The sequence below is a fragment of the Trematomus bernacchii genome, unplaced genomic scaffold, assembly GCF_902827165.1.
Source record: "Trematomus bernacchii unplaced genomic scaffold, fTreBer1.1, whole genome shotgun sequence".
Lineage (NCBI taxonomy): Eukaryota > Metazoa > Chordata > Actinopteri > Perciformes > Nototheniidae > Trematomus > Trematomus bernacchii.
Genome location: NW_022987648.1, coordinates 17,694,836 through 17,716,259, shown reverse-complemented (window position 1 = coordinate 17,716,259; position 21,424 = coordinate 17,694,836). Strand labels below are relative to the sequence as shown.

Below are 21,424 nucleotides of genomic sequence, written 5' to 3'. Positions count from 1 at the left end.
CCAATGAATAAAAGCATTTCACTTAATGGTGTAAGCATGCTACTTTAACATACAGTAGTCTGGCATACTGGGGGTGTGTTTTTTCTTATGTTTTGTCTTTTGATGTTATTTATTTCTTATAAATATATTTGCAGATGGTGATGCATCTATTTTACTTTGACGTTTAGTGTTAAAGATAAAATAGTCTTGAATGATACGGCTGTTTTTCATACCACACATCATGACGAGTATTAGCAAAATGCTAAAGACCTGGGTTTACTTTTAAAGCTACACCCCCAAAGATATGCCAAAATGTGTGAGATGCTCACATTTTAAAACACATTCTTCACTAAACTGTATATGAGATGTCAAAAACAGTATTATGTGTGTGCATCAGATATGGCTAGATGCTGTTTTTCCTATTAAAGCATTTTGTTAAGTATTCTGATACATTTCTGGTAAGCATTTCATGAAAGGCCATTTGTCCTCTTAGGAGGCAGACATGAGTTGTTTGAGTTATTCAATTAAAAAAAACATGAAGATTGCAAATGTGTTTGAGTTTGTTCAATAATTGTAAAGAAACACTGTTTATGAAACCCTGAGGGTGAATTTGAATTTTAAAATGAATTAAATATGATCATTCTCCCATAAATAATGACGAGGGATCAAATAATATTTTTATACTCGCAACATATGACTTACCGACAAATCCTTGCCTCTGCAGTTCCCCTGAGCTCTACCAACCATTTTAGTGTCTTTCTGCTACTAGTTTCTGTTTGTCTACGTTTGTCTACCAACAACTTTTGGTTTTGTTCAGTTAAAGGTGGGGTAGGTAATTTTGGAGAAACCAGCTCGAGTGCGCTAGAATTTGAAAATACACAGCCGGATAAAATCTGCCACTTCCTTACAGAGCCCCTCCTCCAACACACACGAACGCACACATGACCAATGAGGGCACGAGATAAGTTTGTGCACAGATGGAAGGCTGACAGGCAGGTAGGCCATCCAGTTATTTTAGCCGGGCCAGGTCAGATGATTGGTCGTGCTTTTTACTACGGCTTCCACAGATGACATTTTTTAATGGATTTTTTGTCAAAGCACTTAAGATATTCATTGCTATCGGGATGTTAAGAGCATTTCATGGAATATAACAAAAAGTGTATCTCGAGCCGGTTTCTCAAACTTACCTACCCCACCTTTAAAGCAATCAATGTGTTGTTTCAGACACAGTAATATTATTATGGAGCATTGTCACGGAGGTGATCTCTGGGCCCATAGATCTCGGCCTCCGTTACGGGTTGTATAGCTTCATTGTTGTTGATTGTGTTCACCTGGTGCCCTGTGTTGTCTCCTCCCCCCTCACCTGTGTCTTGTTGGTTGATTAGTCTGTGGGTATTTAGGCTCTGTGTTTCCTGTTTGTGTGTGTGAGATCCTTGTTGCTGGTGACTGTGTTCACATGAGACAGTAAGATTGAGGCTGTGTCATGTACCACAAGGAGTAATAAATGCCCACACCGGGTTATATTTGAACTCTCTGCCTCTGCCTCCTTGGTCGGGCCGCTCAACGGTCAGTCTCACAAGCATTTAGCTGCTAGATATTGAGATATTTTCCCAAGGGGATGGTGTAACCCAGACTGGTTTAAATAAAGTTAAAATTAGACTTTCATTCAGCATGTAAAATAAACTACAAATGGTGAACACTAATGTTCTTCAATGTCACCTGGTTGCCTTTACAAGCAAATGCTTGCCAACAAGTTTCCCATACCCATTTTAAAGGTTATTTTAATGTCAACATGTATTGCTGCTTGGAACCAGGTCAGTGTGCTTTTATTCAACATGAAAATATAAGCGCATGAATTGACCTTTGTTTTGTGTTTATCTTTTCCTTTATTTATATCTACTCCACACTGACCTGCCATCCTGCTTGAGTTGACATTTGTAGTTTCTTTTTTTCCTCTCACTGGAATGTTCCTTTCTATAAAGCACTGACAAAAGCTCAGGTGATTTCCGCATGAGTGAGTTTAGGAGGAGGGTGGTCAAAGTTCCCGGTCCAAAGTCAACAAACTGCTACAGTCTTAAGATGAAGGACCCTATCAGCACCTGCTCGGTAAGTTTATCTTGAAAAAGTACAGGTTACCTCCACAACGCACTGGAGTTAAAATATGATTTCAATGTGTATTTAATGTACAACTTAGTTTTGTTTCGTTTTTTAACTCAGTTGATTTAGGCCATGTTTGCTACATGTGGCAAACATATCACAGAGGCTAATTCTGTCTTTCAGTATAACCAACTCTATCAAAATGTGAAACGGTTTTCAAAATCCGGGGAGTACTTCTGCAGAGAACTTATGACAGTTTTCCAGCAAAGGTAGGTTCAGTACAGCTATGTCCTTCAGATGAACTTGTAAAGACGACAGGAGTTACACTTTGACTCAGCTTTTGTCACTTTCTGCAACCCTTTATTGTTTTAGGGCAGAGCTGGAACTTACTTATTCCAAAGGACTACAAAAACTTGCTGGCAAACTCATCAGGGCCTCCAAAGGAATGTCAAACAAGTAAGGAGCATATTTTAAATGGTTCTGTCTTTTGTCTATTGTGTTTAACATGACCTCTTCCTGATATCGTGGGAACATGCGCCTAGCAAGATAGGTGTGATCAAAACACAAACAGATGACGTTTATGAGCCCACAGCTCTAACCTATTCATGCTGGTTCCCCACTCAGTTCCACCTACAGTGCCTGGTGTCATGTGTCGGATGAGATGTACTCAAGAGCAGATGCCCACAGGTAGGTTTCAACCCAAGTTCACTTCACAACCGTGTCTGTCCACAGATCAAACCAAAGATTTGAGTTAAACACAGTGTTTTCTTTTCAGGTCACTAGGAAATGCATTTCAGCAAGAAGCAATTCTGGAAATACGACAAGTCTTAGACGAGCATAATAAGAGGAAGAGACCTGTATGGAGAATCTTCTGCATTTTTGTATCATTAAATCTGTCTGTGCAAGCTCCAAGATATAGCGTGTCTTTAACCTTTTATGTGCTTTCATAGCTTGACAGTGCCATTGAAAGAACTGGGAAACTTTTTACTGCCAATTGGAGTGAACAACTTAAGGTAAAGGAAAATGCAGAAATATGCATTAGCTATGATGGAGCTGCTGCATTGACCATTGTTAACAACATGCTGATCCATAAATGCTTAACCCATAAAAACTTTTGCGTGACTGTCAGCTATTATGTTATAGTAGACTATATAATATAGACTTCATAGTAAAGCCTTTACCGTATATTTAATATGCTTGAACTGCATATTGCATAACAATGCATGCACAATGCATTTCTGACGTGATCATTATTAATAATGCATTATAATGTGTTAAAACTGTTATGAGCCATTACAAGTAGGATCACAGTGCATCACATATTCAAGGATTATAGTTTCTTATCAGTCAAAAGGTCATGACTGTAACAAAAAGTATGAACAACCATAACCAATTCTTTGGTAAGCTGACAGAACAGAAACATAATATTCATTTGACCTTTAAAACCCATCTTGCAAAATGGGATATTTAATGATGATTGACTGTTATCTTTGAATTTATGATGTATTATAAAAAACAGTTAGTTGTTGCTATGACACACCCGATATCATAAGGTTGATAGCATTTGTTAAACTGAAGTATGACTGTGTTATAATGGATTATGTAACTTTTACAGATGAGGGTTCTGTACACAGCTTATGTTGGAAAACAATGTGAACTTTGGTGTTCCTTTTTTAAAAGTATCTAAAATGCCCTGTGCATTAATTGGAAAATACAAATAGATTATAAACCTGGTGTTCTAGAGTTGCTTTAAAGAGATTGACCCTGCTTCTCTCACACATGGTGTAGTAAACTGCTCATTCAATGTTTACCGTTTTGTGTGGATTTCTTCTCTTCTGAAACAGATAAAGAAGAAATTGGTTGGACTAACAAGAGAGCATGAGGCTCTGTTCAACTTTGTTGAGAACAACAGACAAATCTGCACAGAAAAAGAAAAACAAAAGGTTAATTGTATGGCTACCAAACACATTTTTCACCACTACATACATTACATTTCCCTCTCATGTTTTGCTAAAAGAGTTTCCCCTTGTTCTTGACCACAGATGCTGAACAGGCTGACTAAATCGGCAGAGTTACAGGCGCGGGTGGATGATGAGTACTTTAACATCAACATGGAGGGTCATCAGATGAGGCTCAAGTGGGAAAACACACTGAAAAACTGCCACCAGGTGCGGAAAACATGCTCTCCCGCTTCTCATACTGTAGGCATGTAGCTGTTTTTCCTAGTGAACAGATAGGGTCAATCCTTGTTTAAGGACACTCCATTTTGACAAGAGCTGAAGCAGTGACCTTTTTGCTGCAGAAAATTCTCTACAAGCACTAGGTCAGTCAATTATATAGGTACGCCAAATATCTGCCCAGTGTTTTCAGCATTTTATTTCATTCGGTTTTCTCTGAGGTACACACATTTTATTAGCATGCAACAGAGAACAGCAGCCTTCGGTTACTGTACATGCAGCACTCACTATGACCTTGTTTTCCTTTATATTCAACGTTTACCTCAGGTTTAGATGGTCTTCATTCCACTGGAGGTGATATGTTGGGATAATACATGCTACACAGAATATATGACAAGGACAAGACTCAATAGGGATTGAATGTGCTGCACCAAAAGCGTCACAATGTTATTTTCTGCTTTTTCAGATCATACAGGAGCTGGAGAAACAGCGGATTGAAGTTCTCTTCAACATATTGAATAGATACAACCTCCACATGTCCAGCTTTGGGCAAACCCTCCAACACGTAAGGCAGCCCTGAACTCCATCCTGCTCATAAGTATGCAGTTATTCCTTAAATTAATGTTATAATTTATATATTCCAGGCCCAAAAAAAGATAGAACAGACAGTGCAAAGGGTGGACATGGACAAAGACATACAAACCCTGCTGGCGGAAAACAGCATCACAGCAGAAGATCACAAAGCAGAGTTTTTGGTGGCTGATTATTTTGTAAGTGTGTTTTTTTTTGTTTTCTTTTAGAAAGCTGGTATGCCAGTCAGACTCATTCAGTGACTCACCCATTCAAAGACACGCTTAGTCATCTCCGCAGGGGGTCTCTTTTTGATAGGGGCGGGCAAGCCCCAGAAGTATTTATCGTTTTGTGACAGGGCCTAACATGAAGGCGGTGCTCCAATGTATATGTTCTGCTTTTTGTTACATTTTGTCATGTTTACATTTCTAATTATGTAGTTGTTAGGTCGTGCTCAGGTCTTTGAAAATATGATCGACATCCCAATGGGATTAACCTGCTTTAGTGGAAGGTTGTATAACTGTGCAGTAAAGGCAGTAGCATGTTTGAAATATCCACAGCACAAACACATACTGTGTAGTGTCAACAGTAGATTTTACCCACGACCATCATTGTTACTGATCTGTGTTCTGGGTGAAACAGGAGGAGGACAGCAAGTCACTGATGGCCAAAGACCGAAGAAAAGAAGCCATCAAACTCAAAGTCCAGCGTCTTGAGGCCAGTATTACAAAGACAAAGAAAGACCGGGAAGGCAAGTTCAGCGCATTACTCACTAAATAGTTCATTTAAATACACAATATAACCTGGTGAATGTCCTTTATAAATCAATGCACTGATTTAAAATGGACAGTACCATGTGAGGTCATTCATTAAGTCTCTGTCAATATTGTCGTTGCAGGAATTGAAAAACTGATGAGAACGTATTCTGCAAATCCATCTTTCTCAAACCAAAAGAACCTGGAGGAGACTGAGCAGCAGATTGATGAGGTAAACAATGTGTGTAATGGACAGAGGGACATTCACTTCAAATTGATTACTACTGTGCACTCATGTCATATTGTTGCTTGTAGAGTACCTTAAAACTGGATCTCCTCGAGGCCACTCACTGCAAACTCTCTGTGTCACTGTGCGAGTTGGAGGGCAAGGCTAAATCCTTTCATCGATTCAGTGACAGCATTGTGAAATGGAAAGATAAGGTAAGACATGCGTCATCTTCAGGACATGGGAGTGGTTTAAGGAGGTTTCTTATTGAAATGTCACTGGTTTGAATGCTCAAAACTAACTGGGAAGAAACGACATTTAGGTTTTCCTTAACATATTTCAGAAGTGTATCTAGGATTAAAAGCAGACCCATTAAAATGACTTTCCTTGGATTAAAGAATAGTATGAAAAAGTTCCATTTGACGCAGCCTTTTAGTGGTTATTGAGTTATAACTGTTTAGGTAAGGACTGCGTGGGCGACTTTAATGGTGACATTATTAAACAGACATAACAAAAGGGGATTCCCAACCTTTTTGGTTGCATGAATTCTATTTTTAAAATGAATGGTGTCTCAAACTATTAATAACACAACATGGATATTTTTTCCAAACATATTAATCCTGGGATTTCCAGTGTTAGAGCGCGTGTTTGTACGGCATACATCCGTTATCTGTAGAGCCTCGTAATTATTAAACACACACTGCTTGTCTGTTTAAGGACTGTGAGCACAGCGTTGTTCAACTGACTCGTCCAGTGAAGCTCCGCAGGACTCCCTTCAGGTCCCGACAGTCCCTGAGAGCTTCCATCATTTACAAAGGGCCGACTGAGTTTGTGACACAGCCGTCTGTGGAACAAGTCACTTCCATAACACACAAGGCTGCAGAGTGTGACAGCACTGTTAATGGAGCCTTGCCTCACACCAATGATGACAAAGAACAAGGTAAGACATTTTCAGAGTAACACAAAGATTGATTTTTTATTCAGCATATTTAAAAAGTTAATAAAGTAAAGTAATACAATTATCAACATTAAACAGGTCAAATAACACCAGAGCTGTGCAGCATAGGAAAATGCAAGGCCCTGTACGACTTCACACCTGAACAGGATGATGAATTGACTCTGAAGGAGGGTAAGTAACAATGTAAGTGCAGAAAGAAATCCAAAAACAGTAGAGGTTTCTAATCTTGTAAAAATGTTTTGGTCACAGGAGATCTTCTAGACATTTGTGGAAAGGAAGAGAATGGTTGGTGGTTTGGCAAACTTGATGGGAAGACAGGTCATTTCCCATCGACGTATGTGGAGGAGCTGCCTGTGTTAAGCAGCATCAAGTCATCGGATGCCTGACAACTCATATTCAAAAACACCCTGAATCAAAGAGATTCACTTCTGCAGTGATGAAAATGTAATGGCAACAACTGAAAGACTCGTACCAACTAAAACTACAAGTTGTGTTTGTTCTGACACTATACTACTATATATATATACTCAAATGTTTAATAACAAATAAAGCATTCATTAAAATGTCTATACATTCCTTTATACTTTTTGTCTCTGCTCTCCCTGGAGTTATTTTATAATGCTGTATGCATCTGTGAATTTACCACCTAAATAATAATGTTCACCATTATGTATGCGCATTGTGTACAGATTAACTTAACTATAGCAAATGTTTGATAAATATTTGTATATGATTAAGGAAAAATTAAGCAAGGGAGAGTTATTAAAGTTAGGATTATCCCCATCTACTTTAAATTGAATTGAAAAGGAAGAAACAAATGAAAGCTTTTGACCCAATATGTGAATGATGAATTTTTAAGATTTAGATAGAGGTTTCCACTAAAATGTTTACAAGTCCATGCTCAATGATGAAACAAGACATTTGTGATGAGACATTACCCAGACATAAGTCCAGATGTTTCTAATATAGCATTTGAATTGTTACCCACAGAAATGTATATTAAACCCCTATTTGTCAAAGCAATTGAAGCCTTGTTCGCAGATCTGTACTGTAGATACAGGCTGAAAGCTTTGATCAACATTAGTCCACATCGCATGCTATATCTTTCTCCCATCCTTCCAATCTCAGCGGCGTGCCTGAGAAATGAACTCCTTTCTGACGCTAGCCAGAAATGTTGGAAACTTATTGGTCTTCTGAAGCTGGCTCTCCAGGACTGGCAAACACCCGAGCACAGGGTCACTGGAAACAACTGGAGAAACAGAAGACTTTATTATAGAAGACATCTACAATGGTGGTTGGAGGATAAAACTGATGATATATGTTATGTTTATATTGTCAATAAATCCCATAAGAATACTGAACCAGCATTGCATTAATCCACTTCATTAGATTATTACTACTCTACGCTGTCTGTTGTACTCACCCCCATGTCCATTACTTCCTACTGACAACAAAATGTATTAAAACTGGTCTTAAATATATTTGTATTATGAATGATTTCATAGAAACCAGCTGGGGAATGTAATTTTAAGCAAATGGGAGTAAAGACTGCATTTGAATGCAACTTTTTGGGATTAATTCAAAGTTAGTGGTGTAGTGTGTATATACTGCAGCAGGACAGTGTATATCACAGACTCAAAATAAATGACAGTGGTCGTTGTCATGGGAATGGGAGAACACATTAGCTAGTGCAACAGCTGATGTGTGACACATTTATATTTTCAAATTTGAGTTTTGGAGAACAATTGAGCTATATATGGCACAGGGGGATTAGCTTCATGAGGCATTGGCTACTCAGGCACTTCTTATGAGTATTATTTGTCCACACAATAACACAAAATAAAATATATTGTCAGATATATATTTTATGCAAGTATAGTTTTCTTATGCAAGTATGCGTGCATTACTTACTCTGGTATGATCTGTCTTGATTGATGCCCAATGTGACAATGTAAGCGCTGTTCAGATCTGAAGGGTTGATATTCCGGAAAACAAACTGCAGCTTTTCACCTTTACAAAGACAACAAACATATTCTGTTATATTCTGAAGACACAGTGAGTGCCACTGAAGACAGTCGGGGTATTACCTGACACAAGCAATTACTGGTATGTGTAATAATTGATGAATACAGACAGTTATTGATAATGGAAATTGCACACTTGGCCTACCTTTAACCAGTTGTGTTTTGCCAGAGATTGTTCGTATCTCCATCGCCAAATGATCTTGAAAGACCCCTCTGGCTTTCTTGAGATACTTCAGTCTGTCTTTGTTTGCCTTGTGTTGAGACAGAATTACTGGAAGAAAAAAAAGTCAATGGTTCTGTTACTAAAATAACCTAAGGCTAAAATTGCAAATCAAGTTATGAGATCTACACCATACAAAATATAGACTTACACTCTTTTCTCTTGAATTGTTCTTCTTTAAGTTTCTCTATCTTCTGGATGATGTCTTCTTTCTGCATCTCCTTCTGCTCAATCTCGGATATCATTTCAGAAATGGCATGCCTTTTCGCTTTTAATGATGCACTTGTTTGTACCAAGTCTGGAGGACAAACATTGCATCAGTCAAAGTACGTTTTCATCATAAAACTGTAGCCCTTGAAGCTGCATTACAAAATGTTGCCATAGTGTGTATCAGAAAATGAAGAATTATTAAGCACATAAAACAGTTAAAGTACTAGAACAAAAATAACGATGGCATTGGTCAATATTGATAATTTCTACAATGTTATAATCATATAAACACACATCTTGGACTGAATGTAAGCCAGATTATCAATGCTTTGTGGTTTAATGCATCAACTCACCTCTTTTGAATGTTTGTATTGTCTCAAACAGCATCTCATCATCCTTACACTTCTTTAAACACGTATCTGCAAAACAAATACAAAGAAAACGTTAAGGGTCAGCTTGACGTCATTTTATTGTTAGAAGCAATGTTGAAACTATATCGTTTACAGCGTGGACTGCAAACATTACTGACTATAACATTTCAATTTGATTCATTTTCAATATAAACCCCAGGAATAGTTATTATTGGCAGGCCAACAACTAATGGAGATGCCAATAAACAAGATGTCAGACATACCTACTGCAGACTTCACAAACTCTCTGTGGGACTGGCACAGCTCTGTCGTCTGGTCGAAGATCTCCCCGCACGTCTTCAGCTGTTCGTTGTGGATCTCCTCCATGGCACTGGTGAAGCCGTCACTCATGTTTGGATCAGTAATGGACATCATGATGTTCACAATCTGCAATGAAAACAACAACAAACAGCATAATGCTAACTATGTGCACGCAAATAACACAATTATTATGTACTGCACATTTTATAAAGGATGTGTATAACTTTAATATCTGGCTGTCAACTAAATCTCCTGGATAATAATAATAAAGTTAAGACTAAAGCTGAGAAGCAAATACAAAAGGGACCAGTGATGCAGCCTAAATGCAATTTACCTCACTTACTGTCAGAGGTGGAAGAAGTACTCAGATCTTGTACTTAAGTAAAAGTACCAGAGTGTAAGAATACTCTGTGACAAGTGAAAGTCCTGCATTCAAACTATTACTCAAGTAAAATTACATAAGTATAAGCATCAAAAGTACTTAAAAGTACCAAAAATAAAAGTACTCATTATGCAGATCGGTCCATTTCAAAATAATATATATTATATGTATTGATTATAATTATTGATGCATTAAAGTTTTATCAAAGCTGGTAAAGGTGCATTTAGTTTGAATGACTTTGCAGGGTAGCTTGTAAATTTACTCCAGGTTTAACTACAGTATTATTTAAGAGTGTAATATATATCACATCATTAATCCAAATCTGTAACTAAAGGTATTCAATAAATGTAGTGGAGTAAAAGTACAAAGTAGCAGGAAAATGAAATCAAATACTCACTTAAGTACAGTACTCGAGCAAATGTACTTACTTACCGGTAGTTACTTTACACCACTGCCTACTGTAAATACCACCATAAATGTTCATATGAAAGCACCTATCAAGTATTGGCACACATCAATACGCCAACGCACTGCTATACATATCTACCTATGAGACTCTATGTTTGTATAAATGTATAAGGCATTGCTAAAAGTAAATAAAAACTAAAATAAGAGCAGATGACTCCTCACGAACTGAGATGCAATGTCAACAGAGCCATCTACTTGACGGACAACCGAGTGAAGAACAAGACTACTTGGTACTTTACGTATATTTTGATGCTAATACTTTTACTTGAGTCACATTTTGAATATAGTACTTTAACTTGTAACAGAGTATTCCTACACTCTGGTATTCCTACTTTTACTTAAGTACAAGATCTGAGTACATCTTCCACCTCTGCATTTCCATAACGTTGATTTACTAGTTACGGTGTGCCATGCTAAAAAACAGGTCTAACATGAGCCTGTAACTCATTCATGAGTGACCGATAATACCTAACCTTAAACTGAGTGGTTAACGTTCAAGTATCAGCATAACTGGAAGGCTAACGTTAGCTAGGAAACATTAGCGGTTAGTGAGCTTGCAAAGAACTTACGTTGGTTAACTTGTCTAAGCAGAAAATAAAGCAACAGACCTATTAATAATGGTTTGGTGTCAGTGGTGTTACTCACATGTGTACATGAGCAGCAGAAGATCCTACTTGTTTGTTTACGCTACTGAACCAGTCGTTATTTTCAAAAATCCGCGCTCGACACACAGGAGTGGGCGGGGACTCAACACCGGAAGTAGCGTCCAGTTTATTTTTCTTCCGCTTTCAAACAACGAAAAAAATGTATTACATTTTTGAATTTTTTTGCAACTGAATGCTTTCTATTCCGTTACTGACCAATAAAGGTGGATACCGTAGGAATTTGTTATTTCTTGCTTAACATTTAAATAACGCCAGAGGAGAATGCATCATTTATGTCTTTATTGTGATTTTACACCACCTTGTGGTGAAACTGGGGAAGTTCAGGTGGGCCAAAACTACCCAACAAACTGTTTAAAATACTGTTACCAAAACATGGCTATTGCTAATTAGGTAAATAAAAATGCTCTTACAATGATGAATGTGGGTATAAATGGAGAGAAACATAGAGCAGGTACAGGCTATAACTCTGGATGGCAGGTGGACTTTAGTAAACCCTTGTTATTGCTACATTCACTGAGAAGGGGATTTTAATGAGGCTGAAGAGATCCAGTGGGCTACTGGGGGCACTACTTGGGATCCCATTATTTAATTCATAGTGGGGTCAAACTGAATATCTTTCTGTTGTTACCATGGCTCCGTTGAAATATTTATGATCCCAGGTAGAGATATAAAGCTGTCTTCGCTTCAGATTGTGCTTTGACAGGTGCAGAAGAAGCAGCCCAGGCACACAGACAGGGAACCTCAGATGGATTGTATCTACAGCAGTGGTTCCCTGTTTATATATGTTTGCACCATCAGAGCTTCTACAGGAAATACCACAACGTTCTCAACTTCATGTCAACTGTGGGAGACCCTCGTATCATTTGTTTCTGATTATTTCCCCGTGGTTCCTTCTCAGCCAAAATGTGAAAACCAGGATGAAACTGTTATTGGTGACTGGTTCAATCTTATTTTCAACTCTGAGGATAATATTTTAATTCATGTCACTTTTGATGTCTATTTTAGACAACAAAAATTACCATGTCTATATTTAAACGTGTTATATATATATGTATCTTATTCAACTTTGCATTCTAGCTTACTTCAAAACAATGCATCGGTGCTGCGGTTGAAATAAAATAACTCAGGCTACACAGATTAGAATTTGGTAGTTTTCAACACAGAGCAGGATATCATAATTATATTTAAGGCCACTTTATCATGCTATAACAGAACCATATTCTTTTTGTATAAAGAAACGACTTGTAAACAAAAAAATTACTTTAAATATTTTTATTTCAATTTTTACATGTTTCAATAATAAACTACAAGATCACTAAAACGAATTATTCAAATATTTATATTCTATACCTGCCAAATGAAAAAAAGTCTTCTTGTACTATAACACCCATTCAAAATAATTGTCGTCATACGCTCATCCTTCTGTCTGTCTAGCTGATAGGAGCACCTGTTGTGACCAGATTAAAATAGGCGCCCTTCTTGGCCATGAGAGTATCATGTGTGCCTTGTTCTATCACGGCACCATTAGACATCACTGCTATGATGTCCGCAGACTGTATAGTAGACAGCCGGTGAGCGATGACGATGCAGGTTCGTCCTTTTCTCGCCTCATCCAGGGCAGACTGCACAATCTGCATGAAAACAGAGCTTAGTCAGGAACCCTTATGCAAGTATGTGAAGATTTAGATCACACAAATAAATACTCATACAAGGGAACACCTTGCTTTGTGTTCATGAGTTTAAATGTTGTTTATAATTGTGTTACCTGTTCACTCTCTGTGTCCAGGGCAGATGTAGCTTCATCTAGTAGCAGGATCTTTGGGTTTCTGACGATGGCCCTGGCTATGGCGATGCGTTGTTTTTGTCCTCTTGACAACTGGGAGCCCTGGGTACCAACCTGAGTCTCATATTTCTTAAGATTTGTATATGTGTTGAGAAAAGTGGGGAGAGCAAAAGGTCACAAAGTAAACATTCTGGTCAAAATGTACAACTAAAATAAAAATGGTTTCAATTGTTACAATTTTGCGTAAACTTGACTTTCTAGTTGGGTGACAAATCCGACAAAGTCACATACATTCAAGTCCTGCATCCATGCTTCAGATTAGGGCGACAGTTGAGATTTAAAATGGATATATTGTGCTCATTGTGATCCCTAATTTCATAATTGAAGACGTTTACATGCTTCAACGTTATAAAACATTTTTAGCCTATTCATTTTTTCATACTGTCTGACTGAGTATACTCTGTCCTAAAGGCTCCATTTTAGCACCCATCTTACATTACCAGACTTTAACAACTTACTTGTGGTAGCGTCATCACAAAGTCATGAAGGTAGGCTTTCTTAGAAGCCTCAACAATCTCTTCCATGCTGACACTGCATGTGTTATTTCCGTATTGAATATTCTCCGCTATGCTGCAGTCAAACAAAACTGGCTCCTGGGACACTATGCCAATCTGGGATCTTAGGAAGGGCACATTGACATTTTGAGATGGGCGGCCATCAATCAACTGAAAATGAAATATGACATAATTAGGACTTTGGTTTGGATAAACTCATTTTGTGATTAGTAAAATGAATGTCTGAAATGGTTAACATACCACACGCCCTTGATCAGGGTCATAAAACCTTTCCAACAGTTGAACACTGGTGCTTTTTCCACAGCCGCTGCTTCCAACAAACGCCAAAGTCTGACCAGGCTTCACAGACACAACCAGGCCGTTCAACACTTGCACATCTGGTCGAGTTGGATAGGTGAAGTTACAATTAAGGAACTGTATTTCACCTTTGAAGTTATCCTAAATATGAACAAATGGGATTAATCATCTCAAGTTAACATCATCACAACATGGCATCCCATTCTGATGTCTTAATTATTGAATTCGCCAACCCATTTCTCTCCAACTGCATGGCTTGTGCTGATTTTGGGAATTCTGTCCAATAGTTTGAAAAACTGAGCAGCAGCTATTTTGGCCTTGGCGTAATCTGGAGTGAAGGAGGAAGCTTTGCCCATTGCTGTCCCACTCATTACTACAGCCAGAATCACCCTGGTAATCACAAAACACCAAATACAGTACATTTAAACAAGGAATTAAAAAAAATACAGATTTCCCATTGAAAGAAATAATTTGTACCAACCTGAAGACATATGTGTACAGTAATCCCTCAGAGCTAACCAGGTAGCCTCCATATCTAAAGGAAGCAGCGTATGCCATGAAGAGGACACAATTGGAAAAACCAAAACAAAGCCCATGGATGTTGGCTTTCTTTATGGCAGATTTAAATGGAAGCTCCAGTTTCTGCTCATACGATTCCACAAAAAAGGTCTCTTTGTTTAAGCCTGCAATCGTCCTGATGTTGGAAAGAGCCTCACTGGATACCTGTGGGACAAAGTTATGATCTTTAACTGTAGTCATTGGTTTCTCAGGGCAGTGTATAGATCATTTGGGCTCGATGGCGAGCTTACTTGGCCTGCTTCTTCCATGGAGTCTCTATCTTCATTTGCAAAACCTGTCAGCATTTTGGCTTGGAAAGCTCCAGACAATCCGAGTAGAGGCAGGAAGCACATAATAACCAAAGTTAACTTCCAACTATAGATAAAAGCAATGATGAAAGACGCTCCAATGCAGGTCAACGAGCTCACGATCATGCCGATCTGAGATCCTGTTGCCTGTAGAAGTCAAACAAGCAATTTGCAAAACAGTGTTGAAAGTACACCACCAACCATTTGCTTTTCTGTATTATATACTGTATAATGAGAAAAATAGATACACGCATGTAAATCCGTCACTTACCCCCTGCACCATGGATGCATCAGAGGCCAGTCGGGTGGTCAGAGCTCCAGGGCTGTTTGAGGGATCATCAAAAAAGCCAATCTCCTGACGCAACATGGCCTGGAAGCCCACTTTCCTCAGACGGCGGGTCAGCAGCTCTCCAGACTTAGCAAAAGAATATCCCTAAACAACAAATCAGAGTCAACACTACATGTACAGTACAGGATGCACAATGTTGATGGCCAGTCATCGGTATTGCCAACCTATACGTTTTTTTTTAAATGTAATTTGGGCATCGGCCACATTATTCACATGAGATACAAACTGCTGACTATAGTGCAGCAAGAATTATAGCTGCAGTTCATTTTTGCACATAAAAATCAACAAAAACCCACATTGTGCATCCCTGGATTATACTGTTGGGCTTACTCCTATATCGCATTGGTAAAAAGATGTATACTGAAATGTAATGTAAATGTTTTAATTATGTTGCAAATTCTAATACAAACCTGTAGGAACTGGGAGAAGAAACTAGCCACAGCCACAATGCAAAACAGAACACATATACCGTTGATTTGTTCCCTCTGTTGGTTCAAGTCAGCAATGGAAAATGTCTGCAATACAAAGATCAGAAAGGTCATTTGCAGTTCAGCCAACTACATCAGCTTGTTAAACACAGCATAAAGGAATTTAAGTTTGTGAAATACGCTATTCTTACCCCAAGAATTTGGCTAAACAGGAGAGCATAAACAGGGGTGACAAAGCCATTGATAGCAGCTCCTATCGAGCCCATCAGCATGTAGGGCCATTCTGGTTTGTTGTATTTGAGGATACGTGCTACGGGGGCAGGCTCTACATGTTCGTCTGCAACATCCTCCAATTCCTGTTGAAAATACACATGGGAGCTATTTATTTCCACATCAAGTCAGTGTACAGTATTATAGGGCATGAAAGTAAATCTCAGTACCTTTTCTGTTATGAACTCGTAGTCTGAGGGGATATTGAGGCTCTCTGATAATGCGTGAATGGACAATTTGCTTTCAGATCTCATTCGAACAGAGCCCCTAGAGTAGTACATTTAAGAATTATTTTCATTTCATTATAAGTTATTTTGTTTTTTTCCCCCTGATTTTATCTTTTTGAGCTGGATTGACTTTACCTTTGACTTGATGTGCGGCTCAAACTTTTCAGATGAATGGCATCTTCATGAGCTTCACTGTTTGCATCTGACAGAAGAAAAAAACAAATCAATTAGGCTTAGGTCAAAGTATTGGCGATTATTTAGCTCTTAAGCAGACACTAAAAGGCCTTCAAACAATGTGTAGGACTGCCCACCGTCTCCTGGGATGAAAGCGTCCGGCAGAACAACAATAATGATTAGTAGCTTCAATGAATATCAGCCTTAAATAAAACGTTACCTTTACTTTTGTTGGATGTGCCTTGGCTCTGCAGGGTGACCAGGGTAAAGTAGACACCTTGCCTTTCTATTAGCTCAGTGTGTGTTCCTCTCTCCACAGCCTGTCCATGCTCAAAACCAATGATGATGTCGGCATTTTTTATCGTGGAAAGACGATGAGCTATAGAAATTGTTGTCCTGCCCATGCGCACCTGCACATTTTGAGAATGTCATTCCACAAATTATGATTTTTTTGCTGAGGTTAATCGTCGAAGTGAACTCAATTATGTTGACTAAAGCCAAAGAGTAACCTACCTTATCCAATGCCTCCTGGACAACAGCCTCACTCTCATTGTCTAAGGCGGATGTGGCCATATCGAGCAGCAGGATCCTGGGGTTTCTGATCAAAGCTCGAGCGATAGCAATCCTCTGCTTCTGTCCTCCACTCATCTGTCCTCCACCTTCTCCCACCATCGTGGCAAATTTCTGGTGGACGAGCAGCAAGAGGTTATTTTTAACTGATCAAGTTCACTGTATAATCTATAACTGATGGATTATCTTTAAATAAGTGTCTTAGTACCTGTGGAAGAGCCATGATAAAATTATAGGCATTAGCCTCTTTTGTCGCCTGGATGATGTCTTCCATGGTTACTCCAGGTCGACCAAACTTGATGTTTTCTGCGATGGTTGTCGCAAACAGCGCTGGCTCCTGCTCTACAATACCAATGAGAGATCTGAGCCACTGGGTGTTTAAAGTACGAATGTCATGCCCGTCCAAAGTCACCTGAGAAGGAGAATAGAAAATGTTACATTGGACTGAAGCCTTCAAACTCTCCACTGGTGTCCTGTGTGTTTGTGCAGATGTTGGCAGATTTTTACCATTCCTCTCTTTGGGTCATAAAACCTTTGGAAAAGCTGGATTGTGGTGCTCTTTCCAGATCCACTTGGACCCACAAAAGCCGTGGTTTCCCCTGCTTTGACCTGCATGCTTAGGTCATTTAAAATCTGGAAAAGTAGAAGGCTCATTATAAAAGGGAATATTTCAGGAGTGAGAAATGGATACAAAGATATGCAATTGGAGGAAATGTACCTCGACTTCAGGCCGAGACGGGTATGAGAAAGTGACATTATGGAACTCAATGTCACCTTTGACTTTGTCTAACTTCTGACCTTCTTCTGAGAAACAATCCATTTCTGGTTTCTGTGAAAACACAGTAAACAATATTATTTTTGAGGAAGATTCTTCCAATCTGGCTTAAATCTGCAAGTCTTAAGTGGCATCTTGAGGTTACCCGATCAATTGTGTCAAAGATGTTTTTTGCTGAGGCTCGACCTGAAGCAAAGGCCTCCAGGCACGGTGAGGCCTGGCCCAGGTTCATTGCTGCAGTGAGTATTCCAAAAAACACCTGAAAAAAACCACAGCCACATCATGAAACATATGCCACTGTCTTTAAAAAACGTATATCCTATACAGTATTTAAAGTTTAATGCATTTATGTTTACATACCTGAATAAGAGTACCAGGAGTTAACTCTTTAGTGTCAATGACCAATTGAGATCCATACCAAAAGGCCAGAGCGTAACAAAAGAAAATGATGCTCCACATGAATCCTTGAAAAAGGCCAACGACGGCGCCCTTTTTCACACCCCAGGTCTGAGCCTCCTCAAGGTTTTTGTCATATCTGTATAATTGACCATTTCGGTTTAATTTCAAATCATGGAGAAATGGCTTCTCATGTGAAAAGCATAAACATGTCTTACAAAACGATAAAATACCTTTCAGTTTCTTTTTTCTCCCCACCAAACGCTGCGACTGTCCTGATGGATGTCAGGACCTCGTCGGCCACTGCCCCGGCATTTGCATAGGAACTGAGCTCTCGTCCGGTCAGCCTGGACACAGCCTTCAGCAACCAGAAAGAAAATCAGGCAACACATATAACATATTTATTACGGATTTACTCTGCATCTGCTTATTGCACTGTACAATTATAGTTATAAACACTTAAACTTATTTATAATGCTTTATAACAATAATCTTAAAACATTATAAAGCATTTTATAATCATAATTTGTATCATCATACTTTAGAATTGGCATTCACTGATTATGTAGGTGTATTATAATTCCCGCCATAGATATAATACATTGTAAAAAAAATGATAATACATTTGAATCCTATGATAATAAATCATGATAACTAACTAAGTGGCCATTGGCTGTTTGGAGGACTACATTGTGACATATGATATCAAATACAAAATGTATGTACTTTCATCCAGCAGTAAGAAATCGTTTTGGATTCACAACTTTACCACGGCCATGAGTCCAGCAGCTACTCCAATCAGCGGGCTTACTGCTATGACAACCATAGTGAGCTTCCATCCTCCAATGAATCCCACCATGAAGCCACCCACAAACGCTGAGATCCTCTCAATGAAGGTAGACACCTGGTCAGCGATGGCATTGTTTATCTTGTTGATACCACTGTAAAGGAACATGAACACTATCTGTGAAAAACATTTCCCCAGCTATGAGCTGATAACAGCCTGACCTGCAGATAAAGAGCAGAAACTCACTCTGTCATCCTTGTGTTCAGTTCACCCACTGAGTTACAGTCAAACCATCCGATCTCCATTCGCATTACTTTTCTGAAATAGGCCTTTCTCATTCTATCAATTTGTCTTGCGGCTGATGACACCCAGAAGAAAATCTATAGTGAAGAATGAGGGTGGTACAAAATCATTTCTTTGACATAAGATGGTAAATAACCCTAGGTAAGTAACACCATCTTAGGAGAAATGTTCCCTTTTAAAGTAAAGCAGTCGCAGAATATGCCAAGCATAAATACATACCTGAAAATAACTAGTAAACAATACTACTACTCCAATTCCAGCATAGTAATATGCAAATATGGTCATCTTTGATTCAATATCCACCCTGCAGAGAGAATAAAATGAGTAACAGCAGCTTTTCAATTGTAACAATATACTGTTAACTAAAAACCTACCCACAGTACACAGTGCTGTTTTCAGCTGGTTCATATATGGAGCCATTTTTCCAATAGATGGTGTTGTTGCTGCATTCCTTGCTTGGGTCTTGCAGTGTATCGATCTCAAGCTGGTACTCCACAAATGTGTTTGTCATCTGGCCGAATACTACAAGCATGAGAGGTAACGCTACACCGTGTACGAAGGCACACAAACCCCCCACTACCATCATCACGGTGTCTTTTCCAGTGGCATATCGAAACTGCAAAGTGGAATTTGTGGATTTTTAGAATAAATTATTATTGTCTTTCATTTCCACCCTCATTTTTAATGATCAAATCAAAGATAGGAACAGTACAGTGGTGTGGAGAGGAAAGAAAATGACCCAGATCCTTTTCTCAAAGTACCATCAATGTCACACTGTGACACACATTTCAAATAAAAATCCTGCAATTCAACAAGTGTGTTAAACGTATACAAGTTTAAAACACATATAGAAATCAGTAACTAAAAATACATAATTTATGTTGAGGTAATGACAAATCACGTATGTATATATATGTATATATCAACACGGCATGCACGTCAGCACTTAACAAGTATTTAGTTATTTACGCGGTTTGAATGACTTTTTAAAAGTCACTTTGGAGTCTGTCATATGAATGTAAACAAATGTATTGCTTCATGACTGTTCATGAAAAATATGAGCAAAGATAATGTATTTACCAGCTGAAAGTATCCAACACTCAGTGCCTTTTCTTTTTTCTTCTGAACTCTGTAACACATGTAAATTAAAGTCAACCCCAGGAAAATGTCACAACTGCTAGCATTTTGAGGAATATGTCAATACTGCGTAACAAACTTACCCATTTCTGAGTTTCCCTACAAAAATAGACGTACAAATGTATCAAGCTACACTTAGATAGATGTTTTTTGTTACAAAACTGTACTATTATTGTGCACATTTTTTTGCAAGGAAAATGTATCACTTACCACTTTCTTCTTCCCCGTGTGTAGATTTGATCGATTTCTTCATGTCTGCTGCCCTGACTCAGTCAGGTGTGTCCTCACAAGGCAACTGTGAATGAAAAAAATATATATACATCGTGTGAATGTTAAAGGTCCCATGTCATGGCCATTTCCACTGATCATAATTCCATTGTTGAGGTATACTAAAATAGATTTATACTGTGCAATTTTCCAAACTAACATTGGTTTCGCATACAGCATCTCTGTAAAGTATGTGTATTCAGCAGTATTCACTCTCTCTTATTACACACACACACACACACACACACACACACACACACACACACACACACACACACACACACACACACACACACACACACACACACACACACACACACACACACACACACACACACACACACATTTGCATTTCAAAGTATTGCTCATACAGTTGTTTGTTTGAGCTTCACTGTGCACTGCTGAATGATGTATGTGCAGAGTTTGACCCTTGAAGGCTGTTTCTTCTGCTCTGAAATGGAATATATTTGTTACATATTAATAGAATTTTAGATTGTTGGGTTTGATTTCGGATTTGTGAATGGGAGAAGTAGTAGATAGAAAACATACCAAACACTAATTATTAAAAGTAGAGTATTTCATTGTACGGTAATACTAAGGAGGAATCTTGAAAAAACACTAAGACATTACTTTAGACACATAAATAAGTCAATGGATAATACAAATGTTTTGCTATTGTAACGAAGTGTCCGTTTTCATCCAGCAGCATCAACATAAGAAGTGAAGAAAAATAATCATGTTACTAGGGAAACCTAAATAAAATATTAGTAGGCTACCTTGATTAACATAAAAATACAAATATTTGAGGGAATTTCTGG

General features: G+C 38.4%; 3 protein-coding genes across 3 annotated transcripts; 1 reads left to right on the top strand and 2 right to left on the bottom strand.

Moving 5' to 3' along the window:
* Positions 1–1,983: 1,983 nt before the first annotated feature.
* nostrin (nitric oxide synthase trafficking) lies at positions 1,984–7,267 on the top strand. Its single transcript, XM_034134682.1, has 16 exons — positions 1,984–2,085; positions 2,260–2,345; positions 2,449–2,532; positions 2,701–2,763; positions 2,852–2,933; positions 3,027–3,089; positions 3,921–4,019; positions 4,119–4,244; positions 4,720–4,818; positions 4,898–5,023; positions 5,466–5,574; positions 5,722–5,810; positions 5,894–6,019; positions 6,522–6,744; positions 6,841–6,933; positions 7,012–7,267. The coding sequence occupies exons 1-16, from the start codon at positions 1,990–1,992 to the stop codon at positions 7,146–7,148; spliced, it is 1,701 nt and encodes a 566-aa protein (XP_033990573.1). The 5' UTR covers positions 1,984–1,989; the 3' UTR covers positions 7,149–7,267.
* Positions 7,268–7,794: 527 nt separating this feature from the next.
* Positions 7,795–11,492, bottom strand: spc25 (SPC25 component of NDC80 kinetochore complex). The gene is made up of 7 exons (XM_034134683.1): positions 11,383–11,492; positions 9,851–10,013; positions 9,570–9,635; positions 9,158–9,304; positions 8,932–9,057; positions 8,674–8,772; positions 7,795–8,011 (listed from the first exon to the last, which is right to left on the bottom strand). The coding sequence occupies exons 2-7, from the start codon at positions 9,999–10,001 to the stop codon at positions 7,887–7,889; spliced, it is 714 nt and encodes a 237-aa protein (XP_033990574.1). The 5' UTR covers positions 10,002–10,013; positions 11,383–11,492; the 3' UTR covers positions 7,795–7,886.
* Positions 11,493–12,717: 1,225 nt separating this feature from the next.
* abcb11a (ATP-binding cassette, sub-family B (MDR/TAP), member 11a) lies at positions 12,718–19,763 on the bottom strand. The gene is made up of 24 exons (XM_034134237.1): positions 19,577–19,763; positions 19,422–19,506; positions 19,146–19,279; positions 18,882–19,053; positions 18,346–18,470; positions 18,077–18,251; positions 17,862–17,975; positions 17,660–17,770; positions 17,449–17,574; positions 17,150–17,353; positions 16,885–17,055; positions 16,592–16,781; positions 16,333–16,399; positions 16,141–16,237; positions 15,892–16,056; positions 15,683–15,787; positions 15,195–15,356; positions 14,867–15,070; positions 14,683–14,780; positions 14,291–14,450; positions 14,001–14,198; positions 13,704–13,910; positions 13,168–13,314; positions 12,718–13,033 (listed from the first exon to the last, which is right to left on the bottom strand). Exons 1-24 carry the CDS (start codon positions 19,732–19,734, stop codon positions 12,833–12,835), a joined length of 3,576 nt encoding a protein of 1,191 aa, XP_033990128.1. The 5' UTR covers positions 19,735–19,763; the 3' UTR covers positions 12,718–12,832.
* Positions 19,764–21,424: the final 1,661 nt, after the last annotated feature.